The following is a 21,888-nucleotide window of genomic DNA, read 5'->3' on the forward strand; positions in this document are numbered from 1 at the left end:
CGCATTAGATCACCGTTCCAAAGAGATCCATCATCTCGCTGTGTTCCTTTTCTCTAATTGCACAATGCTTTCGATCAAACCTCGTCTAGAGATCTAGCTCCACATGCTTACCACTGATGCGTTCCGCTCGTGTGCACCGATCATGTGTATCATCAGCATGAAAATGTCTGCGAACGATTTACTTTTTAGCAATAAGATAAGCCCATAAACGAATAAGCCTGTTTCTACAAAAATCGACCAAAAAATGTGCTTTAGAATTTTATGCCGAACGTTCAGCTACCAACCTGAAAAAAGGTAGAGACAGAAGGGGGATGATCTGTTAAATATTAGATCCTTTTGAAGAAAGTCACCTAGCCCGACGGTTTTGACATTAGGTCGCTGGAAAGTATCTTGATGATCTTTCACGTGACTCACGCGGCTCGTTCCCAGCGAGCCCCGCGGGTTCCCATGAGTCCGACGGTGGTCGGGGCCCAAGGATCTCGGGCCCTTTTCCGTCGCAGGGTCCCCGGAAAGCGGTTTTCGCATGCTCGCCGCGCGCACTCGCTGACGCATCGACGAGGATTCTCTCGATCCTTGTCCAAGATAGACCGAGTCACGCGTGGCAATGATCCGATTATGGTTCCCCGCGATTCTATCAGCCGTTGTATTTCGCTATTATGGCGGAATCACGTGGTGCCGCGTAAACGGACGTGCAAACGGCCGACGTGAGCGTTCGCCGCTTTCTCAGACTGTTCTTTCTCCTGAGAAATTAACCAACAACGCGTTCAATCCTTCTGCAACAGCATTGGATGACAAGGTTTGGAATTGGAAGGCCTTGGCTTTCATCCTTGATCTCTTAGTGCTGCAGGATTCCGTGAGACAAGGATTTTCGTTACGGATTTTGCATGCGAATTGAGTTTCACTTCGCGTGATCGCTGTGGTAAGTTGTCGTTATCGCGGGATCGAGATAAGCGATATCTTCCTGCAGGTTCTACTCTGTTGACAGTTGATAGCTGTTGCATTTATGCATGCTGTATAATCGCTTTGAATTACTGCAGCGATTGTTTGAGCCTCGATCCTATGACGTTGCGGTATTGCAGGTTCCAAAGACGTGTGTCTTTGCTGGAGGAATTTTTGTTGCTTTGTCTGGCCTGGATATTGTGAGACATGAAAATGACGTGCCTCATGATTGGACTAGACTCCAGTCACTCGAGAATAGAAATAGTTATTTAAGAGTAAGTTTTTTGTGAAGAATGTTGTTGCGAGTATTAACAAAGGTTCTATTGATTTTGTTGCAGTTACGCGATCGTGTGGTTGCTGTCCGTTGCCTCGCTGCAGTGTAAGGTACAGTATTTATTTAATTATTTATTTATTGACGAATAGGTGGCAAACATTGCTGTGCAAATGGGCAGCTAATTAAAGAAATTTCACGAAGATAATTTTACAATTTTTTAGCTCTTAAGGTTCCAACTAAGAAAATGGTAAAATCTTGAAGGTTAACGGCATTGAAAAGTATTGAATGGTGGTAAAAATGGTAACACTTAGAAGCTGGCAAAATGAGAAAATCGTAATAATTGAAAATGAGCTAAGTGCAGGAACAGTACCAATTTAAATCTAGTCAAATAAAAAATCGGTACCAATTTAAAGCTAGTCAAATAAAATAATTGTACCAATGTAAACCTAACTAAATAAAAAAATGGTACCAATTTTAACGTAGTCAAATACAATAATGGTACCAATTTAAAACTAGTCAAATAAAGAAGTGGTACCAATTTAAAACTAGTCAAATAAAGAAGTGGTACCAATTTAAAACTAGTAAAATAAAGAAGTGGTACCAACTTAAAGTTAGTCAAATAAAACAATGGTACCAACGTAAACCTAACTAAATAAAAAAATGGTACCAATTTTAACCTAGTCAAATAAAAGAATGGTACCAATTTAAATCTAGTCAAATAAAGAAGCGGTACCAATTTAAACATAGCTAAATAAAACAAATGATAACATACCAAAACAGTTTGATAAGGATATCTTTCGAGTATCGAAACGATGTTAAATGATCTTATACATTTAAAGGCGGCGAATCATGAAAACGCAGAGGGTGAGGGCAACGCCGAGGACTCGGTGCTAGAGGAAGCAACCGAAGACTATTGGGCCGGAAGTGGATCCGGCCCCGAAGACGATGACTCGCTACACAACGAGACCAGAGAGGCGTTAACGCACGAGGCCAGCGATCACGACGCTGTAAGTATCATCATCGTTCGCGATCGGAATCGTTGTTGCAACACCTATAAGCAATCAAACTCCTCTTTGAACGGCCGTTACTCATGTTACACCTATTGTTAGAACCGCTGTCAGACTTCCTTCGATAGAGTTGAAAGATCCCGACGTCGGGGGTAAAAATAATGATTTCCTGCAGCCGTTTCGCGTAACCGATGCATCATCGATTATTCGCCTGATGTGGAAAAATGAAAGATCGGGGAGGCTATAGATCGGCCGTCTGCGCTACGTCCGATTGGTCAGCGATGCTTAATTATCGGACGATTAGCCGGAAATTATTGATAATTATTATTAATGGCCGCGGGAAATCGAAGCCTTCGAGAATGACACGATATTAATTGCCGACAAGATGTAACATTAAATAAAAATTGTACAAGACTGTAAACCATCTTTCATAAAGTAACATCGTACTGTAATTTATTTGCAACTGTTCTACAGAAAGCCTGATCAATTTAATAGTATAATTTAAAGTCTATCGAAATATCATAATATATCGAATGTTAGACATTCTCTATATACTATAAATAACTATAAATTCTTGAAATAAAATCCACAGTCATGAAGACTGCTATGTTGAGTATCCTTATACAACTTTAATTTAAAACAGTAACAAGATTGAAAGAATTCAAGGATGTAGGAATATTACCTTCATTTTATTGAAATTGTTAAAGAAGGAATGCAATTTTTATTTGGTTCTTGTTTGTTACAACTGATACAGACCAATTTTTATTTGGTTCTTGTTTGCCAGAATCGATACAGACAATTCTCAATTTGTTCTTGTTTCTCAAAATTGATAAGGACAATTTTCATTTGGCCCTTCCTGACAATTTCTATTTTGCACACAGATCCACAGTGTAATTATGATCATATTGATTTTGGTATTCAGCATTTTTGTAGGATCATGCAGGTTCTTTCTGGTACGAATTTCGTAAGAGTTATCCAGCAGGAAAGCAGCATTCCTCGAAGTGACATAAGCGGCTCGCAAATTGGATCGAATTAAACCAGTTTCAGTCGGAAAGCAGGTGTAGGTCAGGGACAAGTCCGACAGACAGCAACGTCGGCGACAGGATAGGTACATTCACCCAGCTTGTCCGACCGATCGTAGCCGTACTAATGACTTTCGACACCCTAACCGGGCGACCGTTAATCATCGCATGAGCGCGCGTGTCATGTTCAGACTCGGGAGACCAAAGGCAACGGGTTATACGGACGGGAGAGAATGATCGTACGAAGAAGAACAGGCCATCCGCGGACGTCGGTTCCCGTTTAAAATGACGCGTGGCGGTTTTAGACGATGACAACAAGCGTTAGAGCTAAAGTTTCGTCCATTGAAACCCGGGGGAAACATGACAGAACCGTGGTACCATAATGAGTACCTGTGCGCACCATGCTCGTTGACGTGTTATGCATTTTTCTGCATCTTCGAACGATCCTGCAAAGCCTAACTCAAAAACCTGTCTCAGTTTAATGTCCTTTCTCGATGAACATTCGTTTGAATAATTCTTGTCGTTAAGTTAGCTGAGGCTAGATGAAAAGCAAGTCTTAAACAAGTCTTTCGTGCTCAAAATCATAATATTTATCTCTTCTTCTTGTCTTACTTCAAATTAATTAGAGACTCCTTGACGGAGAATTTACATTTGTGAACGGATTGAAATAAATTGTACCATACATCTTGCTGTATCAACTCTTCGATACAGAAAGTCAAAGAAGCGAATCGTTCGCGTTTAAATAAACACTGACAAATTGAAGATCAGCCTGTATATCTTCATTTAGCGCGAGAAGGAAGCGCACGCGCGCTTGCAATAGCGATTGCAAATGATTATGACTCAACTCTGGGAACCCGAAGCGGTCGGCTATACTGAGACGAGTATATACGCAATGAGCTTGGCGAAGTGCAACCCGCTTGCATTCGGATCCAAGTGCATCTCGCCCGGCGCGGGATAGTCAAGGATAATCTTGATGGCCCCTAAAAGCGGTTAAGAGGGACGGGAAAATGATCCGGTTTCGCGGAAACCGTTGATTGGCCGAGCCGAATCCTATTCCCCGGTACTGGCACCGCGCATTTTTATCTCGGTGTTGTGGCTGAAAAGAAAACCTCTAAACAGGCGGTGCGTCAGCTGGCGGCTCGTAAAGCGGGGAGACGGAACGGATACGGCGAAAGAATGATCCTCTAACTGCTCCAGTGGCCCATAAACGCTTGCGAAGCGTCGTTCCGCGGCGCGACGTTTGCGCGATCGAATTCCGCGGATTCCTCAAACGCGGAATCCGTGAAAAGCGATAATTTCGAGGAAATAGAAAGCACACCGGAACGTGACAGCCGGGAACGAGTCGGCAAAGACGGTCGACAACATGGTGGTCGGATTAACTGGAATCTTATGGGGGATTTTCAGTAATTAAGGTTTAATTAACACTAGGTTTACAGAACACTAAATGTGGCTACTTTACTTCATGGAAATAACAAAAATGCGTCTATCCAAATTTTCAACCATTTTCTTAATAATATAGAGGGTGTCCCAGCATCGGTGGTACAACCGAGTAAGGGATGATTCTACATGAGAAAATAAGTCGAAAATATAGAATAAAATTTGTTCACCCGAAGCTTTGTTTCTGAGAAAATCGAGTTTAAGAATGCAGCGAAAACGCATGTTATTCGATAGGAATCGTCTGACGCGTCTGATCATGACCATCCAATTCTACTTCCTGCATATACTAAAGCACGCGAACCCAACCGATCTTCTTCTTTATTTTCGATTTGTTTTTTCATGTAGAATGATCCCCTTCTCGGTTGTACCACCGATACTGGGACACCCTACTTAAGGAAATAAATTTGTTGAATAACTGGGTGCGTCTTTAGTATCTCAATAATCGTGAATGAAAGATATTTGAGCCGTCATTTTGTCAGTTCCCATAGCCTTGCGTTAATAAGATTTAATCCTTGAGGCTTAGTACGTTGATCCATGTGGTAGGCTACTGCTTGTCAGTGCGTGGCTAGCTGTATCTACTTACCGTAGATTCGAGGAAAGATATGCAAACTGGAAATTTAGAAAATTGTACAACTTTGTGGATGTGTAGTGTGATGTATGGATGTTATAGAATATTCTCTGCCGACTAAAACTTTTCTTTTGCCAAAGAATTGAAAAATAGATAATTTGCTTAATTGGTTAATATTAACTTGTTAAAGTGAATTTCATAATTTCCCTAACTCCTGGGTCGAAGATGAACATATAAAATAATTCAACGTTACTACAGAAATGTTACTATCGAAAGAACGGCATTAGGGTACGTCGTAAATAGTCGGGCCGATTAATGGTTAAATAACAACGCGCGCGATCTTAATTTGATTTTCTATATGCGAAGCGAGAGAAAGTGATGATCATGTTGGTAGTAAACGTGTTAATGGTCAGCGCTGCAGGGTTTGGGATAATGACGGTTAATTAGAGGGAGGAGGAAGGAATGAAAATATAGTATTGGTTGAAGGCGTAGTTGAATTAGTGTAGAGGCAGGATGTTATTGTTAACTTGAGCTGTAATTTGTGTGTAGGTGGTTTATGTTGGAGAGGGTGGGGCGTACGTACCGGTTCCCTCGTTGAAAGGACGACCTCTTAGCCCGAACCTTCAAGCACTTCAGACACTTCAGGGCTTGCAAGGTCTTGCTGGAGGAGGTGGGACAGGCGTGGTCGGCGATGAAGAGTGGAAAAGGCATCCCGAGCCCTGGGACCGTGAGCACAGGAGGTACAGACCTAACACGACGCGTGTGCAACGTAAGTCCAGTATTTGCTAATTAATTGGGCGCTATGCAACTCTCAAACCTTCCATTTTTCTAGATATTTCAATTTTAAAGACTCACTCTCCCACTTTCGAGCACTCAAATTTATTTACGCTTTTAGGTTATCGAAATTTCAAATTTTTAAGTATCGAAATTTTCAAATATTCAGATTTTCAAATATTGAAATTTTCAAATATTCAAATATTCAAATATTGAAATTTTCAAATATTCAAATATTCAAATATTGAAATTTTCTAATATTCAAATATTGAAGTTTTCAAATATTTAAATTTCAAAATATTCAAATATTCAGATTTTAAAATATTCAAATTTTAAAATATTGAAATATTTGTATTTTTAAATTTTATAATCTTCAATCTTTTAATTTTTTTAAACTTTCATACTTCACAATTTTTTAACTTTTCAATCTCCCTACTTCATAATTTTTAAATCTTTCATTTCTTCAATCTTTCGATTACAAAGTTTTTAAACCTTTCGATTTTTCAATCTTTCAAACATACAGTTTTTGAAGTTGGAAACCTTTAAACTTTCCAACATTTTCAAATCTTCAAGCTTCCATACATACAAATTCTCTGTCCTCTATTTTCGCCACTTTTTAAAATGATGTTGATAAAGATGAATGTTTCGTCTTTTAAGATTAAACGATAATATTTCTAAATGGAAAATCCAGAATTTTAAATATCCAGCTCTCGCCAATCAGACCGATATCAATACATTGGAGATCTTCCTGCAAAATATAAAAATTGTCAGCTTCAATTACAAACATAGAAGACAAATAAAAACACCCTTTTTTCTTCAATGATTTTAAAAGATTGAACATAGTACAGTGATGCCACTCCTGTAATGTTTTCCTGCTTGACATTCTACCTACCCATTTTTGTCATAAATGCATAAAATCCGTAGTCTAGACACGTACACGTGATTATTACTATTTCTGTGCGTGTCGATCGATCGAACACAGGACCGTCGATCGCGAAGAAACGATCGAGTCGGATCGTTCGATCCAGGGGAATCGATTCGAGCGTCGCTGGTCTCGTCGTGGTCCCGACACTCCGGGATCCAGAACGCGATGGCGAGTAGAGCTACCGTTAGAGTGGACGCAATTAAAACGGTGTTGGAGAGTCGTACGGCACTCCTGACATCGAGAGTACACCTTCGACGTTACGTCCTCTTCGTCCTCTCCTTGGACGTCCACTCCTCTTCGAGCGTTCGATCGCTATTATCCCCTGGATCACGCCTAGATCGAATCCTGCCTCTTCACGATGATGACCCTTGCCTGCAATTCCTCAAATTACCTGGTTACTGTTGACTTTTTCTCGCTGAATCGAGCCTTGGAATTTGTTGCTCGACACTGAACTGCCCAACTGCAGTTGTATTGGAATAGAACATGATCGAGAAGTACGGAAACTTAATGGTGCACGTTCCAATAGTTTTTGAGAATTTTCTAGAGTCATCGAATCATAATTTCTATGAGATTGCAAGTATACGGTACAGTCTAATTGGTTAAACACACTCAAAATGAATCATTCTTCATTTACAAATTTTTTAGAAAGCAATCTTTTCATTTTACCGGAAAAATAGTGGACATTTTTCGGATGCATGGATAATAACCCAAATTCCTGTTCCTTTTTCTCATAATCTATTATAGCTATCGACTTCAAATTTTTAGAGCATTTAGTATTTGGTAGATAAGCATTTTAGCCAAAGAGAATCACGAAATACCGAATAGAAAAATTTATACAATCAAAGTATTATCAATGTGTGGGCTGTTCTGAATTTCAAAAAAAAACCTTTGTCTAAAAGGTACTCAAAATTTTAATTCGGTTGGTCAAATGATTACCGAGAAAAAAAGCATGAACTCACTAAACGGTGAAAGTACTATTTCCAGCTTTCGCATTCTTACCTTCAACCTCGATGATGCTGTCAATTTGGCTATAGTCCTCGTTTCAACAAATTCTTCTGCTAAAATATGACTCACCTTTAGTAGGAAAAGTACACGAAATTTGAATTCAATCGGTCGCATGATCACTGAGAAACAGGAGCATGAAGTTGACTTGTTTCTCACGTACCGGAAAAAAACGGCCGCGGGGTCTAAAGGGTTGAAGTGCCATTTCCAGCTCGACGGCCATTGGCTCTTGCCATCAGGTAACAGTAAGAAACTGTCCGTGATAGAGGACGTGTACGACCTTCCACGTCGTTTAAGCGAGTCGGTGGAAGGATCTTTAACGATGTACACAACGCGTTAGAGTTAATATCAAGGTGTGAAGCATTGATGGATACTCAGGTACCGAGGAAATGGTAGCCCTGCTTGCAACCCGGCTGCACTTATGAAAAGAGGAGGCGGCGTTCGACGGAACAAAGAATGTAAACGGTCCCGCGGAATCGCCGCGGACTCCCATTTAAATCCCATTACGGTCTGTCAGTCGGAAAATTGCGGCAGATGAAACGGAACGAATAAATACAGATTGATGCGGGCCATCGAGACGCGATTACCCGGCAGCCAATCCGATTTTTCCTTTGATACGATTCTCACAGAAGCAGAGGCTCCGTCGTTAAACAGTCATTTGGCTAATCGTTCGCGTGCTCTCGTATTCTCGGCGATCATGGCACCCGATAGGAACCGGACGAAGAACCCGAGCGAAAATTCCGTAGAAACGTGCACGCGCATAATCAAATTAGAAAAGGGGACAAACGCATAGATAATTGCTCAGGCAGAAAAATGTGAGCATAGAAAATTGTTTAGAATATTTACAGACATCTGTATTTTGAATCGGCTCTGAGATCATACTTTCAAAGTAAACATTTTACGACACAAGAGCATACATAGTAATTCTAATTACTTAGATGATTCCAATGGGTCGGAAACAATACAACAGTATTTTTATAGTCCTCAAATCCATTCACTGTTCCGCATTTGATTTTCACCATACCTTCGTGAAAACCGCAAGTCTAGTTTTCCGATCGAGTGTCTTCGTTTCGATCTCGAAGGACTTCGTTTGTTGCTTAGAAAACGAAAAAAGGATTCCGTGGGTGGTGGACGCGGTGGACTAGAGGGATGTTGATGATGATGAAGAGATGTAGAAGAAGAAGCGAAATGAAGTCGGTGCCCGAGGTCGTAGAATCGCGCGTCCAGACGAGGATACATTAAACCTAATGGGCCTTCTTTCGCGTAATTGACGATACCGCGGGTGGCCTTGCGTTTCCCGCAGAGATGGGTTTTACGACTTCATTCGAGATACGAACGCGGCCCCCGAGGAATTCATCATCGGTGAACACGGACACGGGCGAATCTTTTGGACAGCAGGCCGAGGACGAGCTCATAAAAGCTGGCGCAACCTCCTGGTGTGCTCCGATGCTAGGCTTCTGATAACTGAATACTTCTTCTCGTTTCGCGTTTTCTTCGCATGATTGTTTCTTTTTTCGCGAAATCCTTGGACACTGTAACTTTAGAATCACAGAGAGTGACTCTGCAGTCCAAAATTAATCATCCGCGTGCTCTTCGGCGGCGTTAAAAATTCCGTAAAATCAAAGTAATTTATTTAATGAAGTGAAAACTGAACACCTTGGATTTCTTCATCAAATTTGGTATAATAATAACGTAAAAGTTCACGTATTAATCTGAAAAAATATTTCCTTAAGATTAAACAAGGATTCGTTCGTCTAAAATATAATTAAACACAACTGTTGAAAGCTAGACAAAGCGCGACTGCTAAAGTAATGCAACCTATACTACTCTGCAGCGTATAGCAATAGAAAATCCTCTCGGCAGCGTCCCAGAAACGGTGGCAATCTCTCTCAAAGCAAAGAACGGCCGAGATCTCCGAAACAGTCTACGGCGCGTACTCGAGCGAGTATGTCTTTGTTGCGCAACCGCCTCCATTGTTTACGCTCGGACGTTTTGCCGGCCGATGAACACAAAGCACGTATCCGCAATTCTAATCAGCGCGCGTGCATACCTGGTCCCTGCAACGTGTGCAACGCGTGTGCACCGGACAAGTCCGAGTCAGCGCGGCAGCATCGACGGCGCAGAGAGCGCTCAAAAGTTGTATCATCGGCCCGTACCACCGACTGTGACTATCTACAGCCTGCATCTTCCGCCGTCCATCTTCCACACTCCCGCCTGGATTACGTCGCTTCGCGATGGAAACGGCTGCCTTACCACGAAGAGCGCCTATACCGGGCCTTCATCTTCTTCTTCTTCTTCTGCTTCTTCTTCTACTGTCCGGCTCACTTTCACTCGTCATCGGCGACCGGCTTTTCCGCCGCTTTCCGAACCTTTCCGCCGGATGCTCGACTTTTCCGAACGATTTCGACACCGGACCACCTACTCAAACCTTCTACACACTCTATCTACAGTCCACAGCGAGACTGTTCAGCTTTACGCAAAATTTTCTCCAAGCAACGAGAGCCAAATACAGTAGAACTTTAATAATCTAATATTAACCCTTTGCACTCGGCGCTATTTTCATTCTAAAACTAAATTTTTCTTCCGTCTTGGAATATTTTCATTTTATTGATACGAAACTGATCCGATTTCCACGTATAATGTCTAAATGTTTAGTAATCTGTTGAATACAAATTTTGTGATGTAACAAATACATTGTAATATTTTTTGTAATATCTTTGAAATAATGCCACAACAATTTCTAGTGGTGCTTCAGAGTCACCAGTCGAGTGCAAAGGGTTAAAAATTGTCTACAATACGTTTTCTAAATTTTATGAAGTTGCTCGACTTTTCTCAACATTTCGACATAAGACCACTGACTCAACTATTCTCCAATCTGTTTGCAATCCACAGTGGTAAATAAATTGTTCACCCGGTGGAGATCAATCCACTGGGGAATTATTCTAACATTGTAATTAAATAGTTCTACTATCAGAATACCAGTAATCCCTCTATTAACCCTTAGTACTCGAATGGCGATTGTAAGGCGCCACTAAAAATTTCTGTATCATTATTCAAAATATTTTTTACATTATTCAATTTGTTAGTATTTAATAAATTACTTAACATGCCAGTGTTGTACGAGTAAATTGCACAATTTTCGTATGTCTAACATGAAAAAATATATATAGAAGAGAAATATTCTAGGTCGGAAGAAATGTTTCGTTTTGGAATTAAAATAGCTTCGAGTGCAAAGGGTTAAGTCGAATAACTAAGATTCTCCATGCTGCAGCATACTTAAACCATACTCTAGCTCTTTCATCCGCTATTACTATTCCTATATCAGCTACTATTTTTCATATTTAATATGCGCCCAAATGATATGTTCAACAACCACGATTTTGATGGAATATTTACTACCAGGGGTGGGGTACTTCAACAAAATTGGAAGTCGTCATTTTGTAGTAACACCAATCCTACCATAACTGAAACCGACCATGAGAAATTACCAAGCACATATCCTGTTTCTTGTAATGGATGCAAACAATTTTTAGTGATCGCTATGTTCAGGCGTCGAACGACCCAATTTTGGACGGGGCTCTGATCTGAGGAATTTTAATACTGTTTCAGACATCGAGGCAGAGTGCCAGGACGACTACATGAAGATCCGGATCGGCTTCAACGGTTCGTTCACCGGTCTGCTGTACTCTGCAGGTAAGGGGTTTTCGAGAAGACTCGCGAAATGATCTAGGATCACGGACGTGACGCGAAAGAAGCCAATCGAAACCGTCCGTTCGTATCACGTCCTGAACCCTTCGCGACCGCGCCGTGCCACACCACGCCACACCGTGGCAGTATATCGTAATTATCCTCGCGAGGCTCACGGCCCGATTGATGCCGGCGGTGACGAGCTAATGGCAGGAATTATCGTGGCGAGTCATCGTTCGACCGGCGAATTTTCCTTTTTTTTTCGCGAACCAGCCACGCCAGAACGGTCGGACGGTGCGCTTCCGTTATTTTGAAAGCGGTTTGAACGCGTGGCGCACGCGATGCGCCTGGAAATAGCGCGTCCTTGTTGACCATCGTACGTTGTGCCTGTATTTTCCTCTGCGCGTCATTTATAGCCGAACCAATCTTCCCTGGTTCTGAATGTCTCTGCTCTATTTCAGATCTTTCTTACGGGTCACGAAATTCAGTGAAAGAGGGTAGAAAGAGATTAAAAGTAAAAACAAGTTCTCTATTTCATACAGAACATTCTTGTTTTGCATTAAGATCCGTCTACCGATCACCAGCGCGGCTTTCGTGCATCTATGACAAAAGTCGCTGACGTACGAAATGATGAAGAACCGAATGATGATAAATCTAAGAACTCTTTTACGCCATTTTCACTGTAGGAAGAGATTAAAATTGAAAACGAATTTTTTATTTCACTTCTGCCGCTTGCAATGGATGTAGAAAATTTCTGTTTCGCATAAAGATGAAAATGAACATGTCTCGTCAATTGTCAATGAAATTTCTCTTGTGTCCAGGCCACAAAATAATGTTGCACTGTCCCCGTAGATTGGGGACTACAACCTAAGCGACTGATTGAATTGCGTGTTTCTAGAAGCTGATGTCCTGGACCAACGCGAACCGTCATGTCCTTTAACTTAAGCGTGTCGTTATTAGGGACATTTGGAGGACATCGCGGAATATCGGAGCATTATGAACCGATCGATTCTAATTGCAGGCTACTCCTACGACCCGGACTGCATGTACGTTAACGGGACGGGCCGCGATTACTACGAGTTCTACATTCAACTGAATCGGTGCGGCACCCTCGGCGAGAACACTCATCATCAGGACAGCAGAAAGAATCCCACAGTACGTAAAACCGAATATAGTCTCCTCTCGGTTCGTTAGGATCGCAGCGTGAGTCGGTCGTTTGACAAGGAATAATAATGATTAACGTCCCGCGGGAAAAATTATCTACCATCCACCACCGTCACTATCTCACCCTGCTCTGATCATCCGAAGCTCTTATTTCGCGATCTCCCGACCTGGACGTTTAACGATCGGCTGGATGTCTAGAGGCTTGGGACGTATTAATAGAACACGCGAATCTCCGAGGCACGGTCGGCTCGAATCATAAAGGAGAGGCCCCCATGTTAATAATTCTGTTACGTTCTGCTTATACGATTTATTAAACGCGCGCGGCCGCGAACCTTCCCGTAATTTATCGCGCGGCGCACCGAGACGTGTTTGTTTGCCCGTGAAACGCGATTAGCCGGCCCCGAGACTTGTCTGTTTTAATAGCGCGCGGGATTTCTTATTATTTTTCTTTCCCTTTGTTTCTCTTACTCGGCTCTCTCTCTCTCTCTCTCGTTTTCTTTCTGGCGAGACGGGATTTACGACTCTCGCAAAACGTTTCAGAAAAACCTGATGTGGAACACGGTCACGGTGCAGTACAACCCGCTGATCGAGGAGGAGTTCGACGAGCACTTCAAAGTGACTTGCGAATACGGCTACGACTTCTGGAAGACCGTCACATTCCCATTCCTCGACGTCGAGTAAGTGTGCAAATCGGTTTACACGCGAATTTCCCCGGCAAATCGGCTGCCAACGCGCGCCGACAGACTGCGAATTCACTTTCGTTCGTTTCGTCGATGAAAAAACCGTTCGAACTTCCGCGGAATTAAAATGGAGACCTACGAATAATGACGGCGTGAAACTCGACGGAGAACGGAAACGATCCGCGATGATCGTGATGATCCTTGATTTATTAACCCTTTCCGTCCTATCCATGCGTTATGTCGGAACATTGTGTGCGCTCTTCGTGTTCCTAAGGAGAAAGAATTTCTTAATTCTCCTTTAATTCTCAAATCTATTCACAAGCCATCGATTCTACAGTGCATCTTCAAATTGAACTTCAAAAGGACAATGGTTCGTTTGATGTCGGTTTTTAGCGAACTGATAATGAGAAGCAATTTTATTTCGCAATGTTAAAAATACTTAAGTGTGAAACACTTAAACGTTAAGGGGAGAACCTTGTGTGAATGGCCTGTTTTTCAAGAATTCTTTTTTTAAATGTAATGCGTAAATTGATTTAAAATTTAAGGTACCATTTATTAATGTTATAATGTAAAAAAAATATTTTGTACAAATTCTAATTGTTAATATCAATGGTGCAATGGCGGCTTGAAAATGGCATCCTGTAAATGCGCCGTGCAACGTACAATGCACAAAAATAATCAAAATGGAATCGTTAGTTTATGCAAAACACACAAAATGACATTCTCCTTTTATTAAAATTTGCAAAATTGCAAAAAGGACGAAGTTTTGAAAAAGGAACGGATTTTCTGTTATGAAAAATTGTTAATAACAATGTTTTAAATAAAAAATTTAAAAATCTGAACTCGTCATGTTGTGGCCAATTATTTATAGAATATATATACCAAGTTCCACAAAGATCGAGCAATCAGTTTTTTAACTACGTTGCACGGTGTACGAAATTTTGCGTTTCGAGAAAAATAACAGAAAACTGTAAAAAAAAACTTATTTAATTTTAACTCACCGCGGTTTTGTGCTAATCTTCGATTCCAGGGCCATATAATAGATCTTCCTCTTCCTCAAAAAGTTGTACTTCAGCCGTTTTTTCTTCTTTTCGAAAAGCACGAGCCTTTCCGACGAGAGGTTCACTTTATTTTGAAAATAACGTACAAGAATATCTCTGACCACTTTCTAAATTTCTTAATCGTATTCCTGAGGAAATTTCTTATCGATTTAAAAGAAAAAAAAATGCTAAAAAATTTCATTTTACACAAGGTTCCTCCCTTAAATTGAACGCTGGAAGAACATGTTCACTCAATTCGTTTAACGTATTGGGTTGTCCGGAAAGTTCGTGCCGTTTTTCTGTAGTTGGCATTAGAATATGTCTGAATATGTCAGAATGATTAAAACAAATGTTATGTGTACATAGTCTAAAAAGGTGATCTTTCAGGCATTTTTAGAAAAAAGTTTAATTAGGATACATTAATTTTTATTAGTTTTATACGCTCTTAAATATGGAAGGAAACAGAGTGAATTATAAGCATTTGATGCTTTTTTCTTCCAAAAGCTGTTAGAGCTTGGTTGGGGTGTGCTACCCCATTCACCCTATTAACCAGACATTACACCCTCAGATTTTCGTCTCTTTAGGTCAATAGAGAATTCCCATAATGACAAAAACTTTAACTCTTTGGTCGACACAAAAAATCATATTTAAAAGTTTTTCGCCAAAAAACGCAAGTTGCGTGAAAGATGGAGAAAGATTATGGAACAAAATGGCACTTATAATAATTCAATAAATGTGTATCGAAATTTAAATGTACTGCGTTTGAGTTTCCCTTAAAAATCGGCACGAACTTTCCGGACAACCCAATAGATTGTTATCACTGTGGATTTTATACACATAAAGAAGTTTTTATTTCGCATAAAGATCCGCAGTCTAGTTACTAATTTCAATTGAACCCAAATAAAATCCTATTTCGCCGTTGTCGATATGTAGCCATTGGACAATACAGATGAATATAACTTAATATAAACGAATAAGAAATTATAAACGTTAAAGTGGTTTTAATCATCGTAACCCTAAATTTGTAGTACAAGGGGTGGTGGCTAACGCGTTAATGCGCACTTTCGAAATTAGGTCACTGGATACAAGCATTCCAGCTGGTGATTTTTGAGGGGTGGGGGTGGGGGCAGGAAATGGATGATGTCCTAGTGCCGGATAACGGGCACCCGTTTCTCCCATGAGCCTAACGCGAGTATCTTCTTCCAGAGTGGCGACGGGAAATCCCGTAGTGTTCACCCTGCAGCCACCGGAGTGCTACATGGAAATCAGATACGGTTACGGGACCACTGGAACTAGAGTGGCTGGACCAGTTCGTGTCGGCGATCCTCTGACTCTCATTATCTACATGCGCAGCAAATACGGTACGCGCGCATAACTGCACGCATTTTCGCTACAGCTTCCCCTACCCTGTGCGTCGTCGTCCACTCGCGAGAGATAAACCTAATCGCGCGGCGCCCCGTAACATCTGCCGAGTGTTATTCGTTGGAATAACGGGACACCGCGGAGACCCACTTAGTTTAACGTCGTTTTCCCTTCGGGAAACTAATATTAGACTGTTCTCCCTGGATCGATGTCGCCGAGAACTTCCCCTTGCGACGATGAAGGGTCGTCCCCTTTCTCGGGCTGATTCTATCGAAGGGTCTTAAAGAGCGGACCTTAAGATTGCGAGATTCTATTCGTGGAAAATTGTTCTCGCGTTTCTGTCCCTACTAAAGGCTGCCTGGTTGTTTTATTCGAGCAACCAATTTGATGTTTCTGGATGAGATACTACTAGGATCCTCTATCTTTTAGGATCTCCGCAGATCCTGAATTACATTCTTTTTACTTGTCCAAAATCCAAACTTCTTCCCAGTCCCTGTCAATCCTGACGTTTCACTGTCTCCTTCTGCATCCATTTCGTTCTTCATCAAGCACTGCAGTCAATGAATGTCGCAACGAAGTATAATGACGCTTATTTCTTTTACCAGATGGTTTCGACATCGTCGTGAACGATTGCTACGCCCACAACGGCGGCAACAAGCGGATCCAGCTGATCGATCAGTACGGTTGCCCGGTGGATGACAAATTGATCAGCAGATTCCGCGGATCCTGGTCGGAGAGCGGCCTCTTCGAGACCCAAGTGTTCGCCTACATGAAGACGTTCAGGTTCACCGGCTCGCCAGCCTTGTACATCGAATGCGACGTCAGAATGTGCCACGGGAGATGTCCGGTACGTGCATACCTTGATAAGCAACAACTCCGGGTCCGGTTGAATTGGCCCGTTTCTGAATGGAACGGCTCATTCATATTTTCCACTCACCTGTTGCGGTTTATGACTGTTCAGAGCCAGCCGTGCCACTGGAGGAACGCCAAGAACGTGGCTAAACGATCCTTGCCGGAAATCGGCGGTCCATCGACACCTGCGACCAGTCTGTCGGAGAATGTGAATCTTTTCCAGTCGTTGCGCGTTTTACAGGAAGGCGAGGCCGACACCGAGGTCTTCCAGAACTCGACCACGGCTTATAGAAATGGTAATTTTAGTATTCCTGTTCGGTTTGTATCCTTGTCCAATTTTTCACAATGATGGAGGAAATTTTGTGGTTTTCGAAACGGAGAGTCAATTCGATGATAGTACAGTGTTTACTCGATATATGTCCCAAACACGGGTCTAGCCACGGACATTCATCGGCCAAGAGATACTATTCTTTGATCTATGCAACACACTGCTCGGCGACCGAGGTCCCTCGAGCTTCTTGGCCCCTCACGGGGTATACCCCGTGGCACTGGGGATAGTTCTGGGACTTTTATCGGCTAGACATTTGGGACATATATATATATAGAGTAAACACTGTACTTAGATAATACTATTAATAATTAGAATAATATTTCACCACGATAATATCTCATATCTCATATCTCATATCTCAAATTATATAGTATATATTACATATTTGCCATTTCACAATAAAATTATTAGTAAAATTCGTAAAGATCCGCAGAAATTAAAATTGCTCAACGATTAAGGAAGGGGCGGGTGAGGGTTATTGTGGATGTTGCGTTTATTGATTTCTATGTACGTTCTTCTTCGCAGGACCCAGCGAGGCGACGAACGACAGAGTGTGTCTACGATCGACGGTCCTCAGCACGATGATAGGGATCACCTGCGGTTTCCTCTGCATAATGGCAGGAACGATATTGGCCATGTGTTCACGGATGCGACGACAGGCCAGGGAGAAGCTGCTGTCCGACAGCATAAGCTACATGACCCACAAGGGTAGAATCAACTAAACGCGGCCTCTACGACTGTACTTGCGAACCTTCTCTACTTCCCTGTTCTTGACCGTTCTATGGTACACGTGTACCAGCTGAGCGGTCGGAGAAAGTCCCTGTCGATAACGCGAGGACAATCTGACTGGGTGATGTTGGCAGCAGTCGGTAAGAAATTGTCGAACGACAGTGTCGACAGCCTATAAGAAAGTCCACGAGAAATGTACTTTTGAAAATTATCAGAGAATCATTAATAGGCTCCTACTTGAACGCTCAAAAAAAAAAACGAACAGTCAAGCATTGTGGTGATCGCGTAAAATTAGGTATATATGATTTTAGGAAATACCGTCGGTAAAGAGATCCAGAGTTGCCGATTGAGCTCGCTCGTCCTTTTATCGACTACGCTTTCTCCCTATCTTCTGTCTTCTTCTTCTCCAGATGGAGGAGAGGAACCTTCTCGTTTATCGCGTGTACAAGCGAGTTGCCGTCCGTCGATATTAACGATTAAAGGCGAATTTAGAAGTTGAGGATTTTGCCACGACCTGCTTGTCGAGCGTGCGAGCATTATTTTAAAAAATTAAGAGGGAAAGACGCGGCTGAGGATTTTATAGTCGTTGGACTGCGGGTCTTTATGCAAATTACCGTGTTTGTAGGTTCTTTTATATACATGAAAATAGGGAATGGATTTCATTATAAATTACAAGGTTTCTTGTAGTAAAGATAAAATGAAAATACTGATGCCTTTTAGCAACATGTGTTTTCTTGTAGTCCGGAGTTTTACATGCAATATAAATGCATAAAAATCGGCAGTTTAATGGTCGTATTAACAGGACTTCCCTTTGCTCGTACGGTCGACATCGCAGGAGATTAAAATAAACACCTAGATAACCGGCACCTAATGCCGTTGATGAGATTCAGTAGTTTAAGTATGTCCAATCACATTACTCGCCATATTCAGGAACGCAAAAATTAGCGGAGCCTCGAGTCGCAGCTGAGCAAACCGGGGCGCGTTGATTGAATTCTGCTTGGAAATTTTTATTAACACCTTGCCTATCAGATAAACTTATTATATTCCTGTTTGGCACAAACGGAACGTAATAGTCTGATTTTAAGTAACAGTCCCTAGAGAAATGAGTGAATTCTATTTCTAGAGGTGAGTTTTTTGTTAACGGCGAAAATTAAAATTAAAATTGGAGAATCTATTAACATTCCACCTAGCGGGAGAATACTAACAGGTTTTCTTTGTAACTGTGTTACATCCGAAAGAAGTTAATAAAAAACAATCCTAAAAGAAAGTGCAATATTATGTTACTGGAGGTGGCTCGCTCATTTTAGCTAGCAAATTGCAGTAAAAGCAACATTTATGCATTCTCGATATATTTATTTGTTTTTACGCTATATGTTGTTACATTAAATGACAGAAAGAAAATGACGTGGGGGGGGGGGGGGCTGCTTCGTCGAGGCAAGATGGAAACTCGAGGTTTCTGAATGTTCGCGAATAATACACTAACGTATGATTTATACATTACGCTATATAACAAACAGCCACAATATCTAGGTTTATACTATCATATGCATACGGTATATACAGCGACCAGTGTCTTGATTTCCTTCAATATTTTGTATCCTCTTCATCTTTTTATGTATGAGAGAGAGCGAGAGAGAGAGAGAAAGAGAGAGAGAGAGAGAGTAAAAGAGAGAGAGAGAAAGATAGAGAATCGATAGAATCGCAAGGATCTCGCGGGAACGGCCAGCGAGGATTAAATAATATTTTGCGAGACCGCCCCGCGCGTAATCGGGGGAGCCAAAGAAACGTAGCCCAGCTCTCGTCTTAATATTTATTCCAGATTATCTCGCCGATCTCTTACTCGCGCGACATTCTTTAAACGTCAGCCGGTGAAATATTAATTTCCCCTCCTGGTCGTTCCGGGGCCCGTTTCATTCGTTCTCGGAAAGATCGAACATAGACAACAACGTAAAGAATCCCCATTCTCACACGGACCAATCAGCACGATCTACTCGATCCACTGATCCACTGCTCGATCGAATTACTTGTAAATATAGTACTGTACGATGCATAATATTTATAATTAAGCTCGTGTGTATCAAGGTTTCCAATAAACTTTAGAACGAGTACCCACCTAGAGTCTTCATTTCACTGTGCTAATCAACTACGGTCTATTTGTTATACATGAAACGGCGCATTCTATCAAACAATCGCTCAATGGACAATTTTGATGTTTTCTTTAATCAATGTCAATGACCAAAATTTTCTACGATATTTTTTCTTTGATCATTTATGCAGAATAAAAATGTTCCACCTTAGTTACGACAGACATTAAGTAGAGCTTTATTTCTCGTTTTAATCATTTTAATGGACTGAAAATATTATATTTAAATTCTTAAATTCTCATGTTCTCAAATGTTTACTATTTTCTGTCGCATCTATTCACTTTTGTCATAAATGCATCCGCAATCTAGTGATTATCTAAGAACACAAACATGTGCAACAATTTTGCCGTTTGTCAGTAAAAATATTAAAGAGGTTCGAAAAAGAAATTGAAAGTGGGTACCCGGTTGTTAACATTAAACCGTTCCGATACCGACTGGGCCAAAAAATCCAGATAATTCAACAATCGATAGGTTCGTATAAAAATGTACAAATCGCAGGAGGATCCATCTATAGATCCAGAACACGCTGACAATTTTATTGATCGTCGGCAGTCAGGGCCGAGCGAGAAACCAGCGTGACGAAAAGGGGCTCCTACCTGGCCGATTTTGAAAAATTCGACGTGTCCCGGATCACAATGGCTGCGGCACGGAACGAATCGTGTTTCCCAAACAGCGCATCCTTCACCGGTTCCCGAGAGTCGTTCTCAAAGATCGCCGCAAATGGACGGCCCACGAGAAGGAAAAGTGAAAACCCACGCAATACTTCATCCGCAAAACGAACCTGAACAGTCGCCATTTGTCGGCCGATGCTTCTTCGATAACGAAAGAAAAATTTCGGTAGTCCGAAGGCTGCGCATTATCGATGCTCGCACTATTGTTGGACAGGGGAAACGTTTCGAGTGCTGCAAGAACTGAAATGGTTGACGAAACGCGTTTTTCGAGCGTCCCACATTTTTCTTTGTCGTCGCTTTGACTTATATTCGCTATACTGATCGCTAGAATGCGGATTTGTATGCAAAATATAAATGTGTCTGCATCAATTGCAAGAAAGCAGAGGCGAAGAAAATTGTCATTTTCTATTTAATAATTTATCGATATTTTTAAATTCTTAAATTTTAAATTAAATTTTAAATCGATCAAATTATCGTTTTAATAGTAGAGCTCTAGCTATTAATTCCAACGCAACGTTACAGAGGATAGATGTTTTAATTGTTGACTGCGGATTTTATGCATTTACTCTAAAAATAAGTAGATGCAATTATAAACATTAAGAGAATTTTCATCTTGTTGAAATAATTAAAGGAAGAATTACCACTAGGTTTATGTTCTGTACAATTGATGCGGACAATTTTTATTTTGCATAAAAATCCGGAGTCTGTTTATATGTGCATTTTCGAAAATCGAACGAGAGATTGAAATCAAGAGGACAGCTTCCGTGCAAGGTCTTCGGTTTCCCAAACCGGTGATCAGATTCTTAATGCAATTAACGGTCGAATTAACAAACGACGCTCGCGTCAGACAATAAAATCGTAGCGAGGCACGGTGCAATATTTCGCCGGCGTGTCCCCGCTTGCAAATGCATTAATCCGGTCGTTGCGTCGCGTCGCTGTCCGGCGATTTATTTATCGCTGCGACTCTTTTATTGAAATTAAAAGCGGTTCCTGCAATCGAGGGTGTGGGAGAGCGGGAGAAGGTCCGTATCGATCGAGATATACGTACGTATCGAATTACTGGCGGATTATCGTCGAGCGAGGATCAACGCGTCGCCGTGGCGCACGATAATTATTTCTGCGTTAGCCATAATTATTGCCCGGGTGGCAATTAATTCCTGCCGGAGCGGCAATTAATTTATTGCGGCTTGATTAATTGCCGCATGCTCGCCGGCCGAGACACAGTTCGTTACTGTGCTGCCGGATCGCCCTTTTGCCACGCGAATCGAGCCCTTTCGCGA

General features: G+C 41.5%; 1 protein-coding gene across 1 annotated transcript in view; it reads left to right on the top strand.

The window, feature by feature from the left end:
• Window positions 1-19,875, top strand: part of LOC143362439 (uncharacterized) — a 114,204-nt gene extending 94,329 nt beyond the window's left edge. The window contains exons 2-11 of the mRNA XM_076802609.1: window positions 1,278-1,323; window positions 2,053-2,220; window positions 5,797-6,016; window positions 11,558-11,641; window positions 12,657-12,790; window positions 13,340-13,476; window positions 15,726-15,880; window positions 16,487-16,728; window positions 16,843-17,029; window positions 17,590-19,875. Of these exons, the coding sequence (XP_076658724.1) occupies window positions 1,278-1,323; window positions 2,053-2,220; window positions 5,797-6,016; window positions 11,558-11,641; window positions 12,657-12,790; window positions 13,340-13,476; window positions 15,726-15,880; window positions 16,487-16,728; window positions 16,843-17,029; window positions 17,590-17,786 (1,570 nt within the window). The 3' untranslated portion in view covers window positions 17,787-19,875. The remainder of the gene's footprint in view (window positions 1-1,277; window positions 1,324-2,052; window positions 2,221-5,796; window positions 6,017-11,557; window positions 11,642-12,656; window positions 12,791-13,339; window positions 13,477-15,725; window positions 15,881-16,486; window positions 16,729-16,842; window positions 17,030-17,589) is intronic.
• The last annotated feature ends 2,013 nt before the right edge of the window (window positions 19,876-21,888 follow it).

The sequence above is a fragment of the Halictus rubicundus genome, chromosome 17, assembly GCF_050948215.1.
Source record: "Halictus rubicundus isolate RS-2024b chromosome 17, iyHalRubi1_principal, whole genome shotgun sequence".
Lineage (NCBI taxonomy): Eukaryota > Metazoa > Arthropoda > Insecta > Hymenoptera > Halictidae > Halictus > Halictus rubicundus.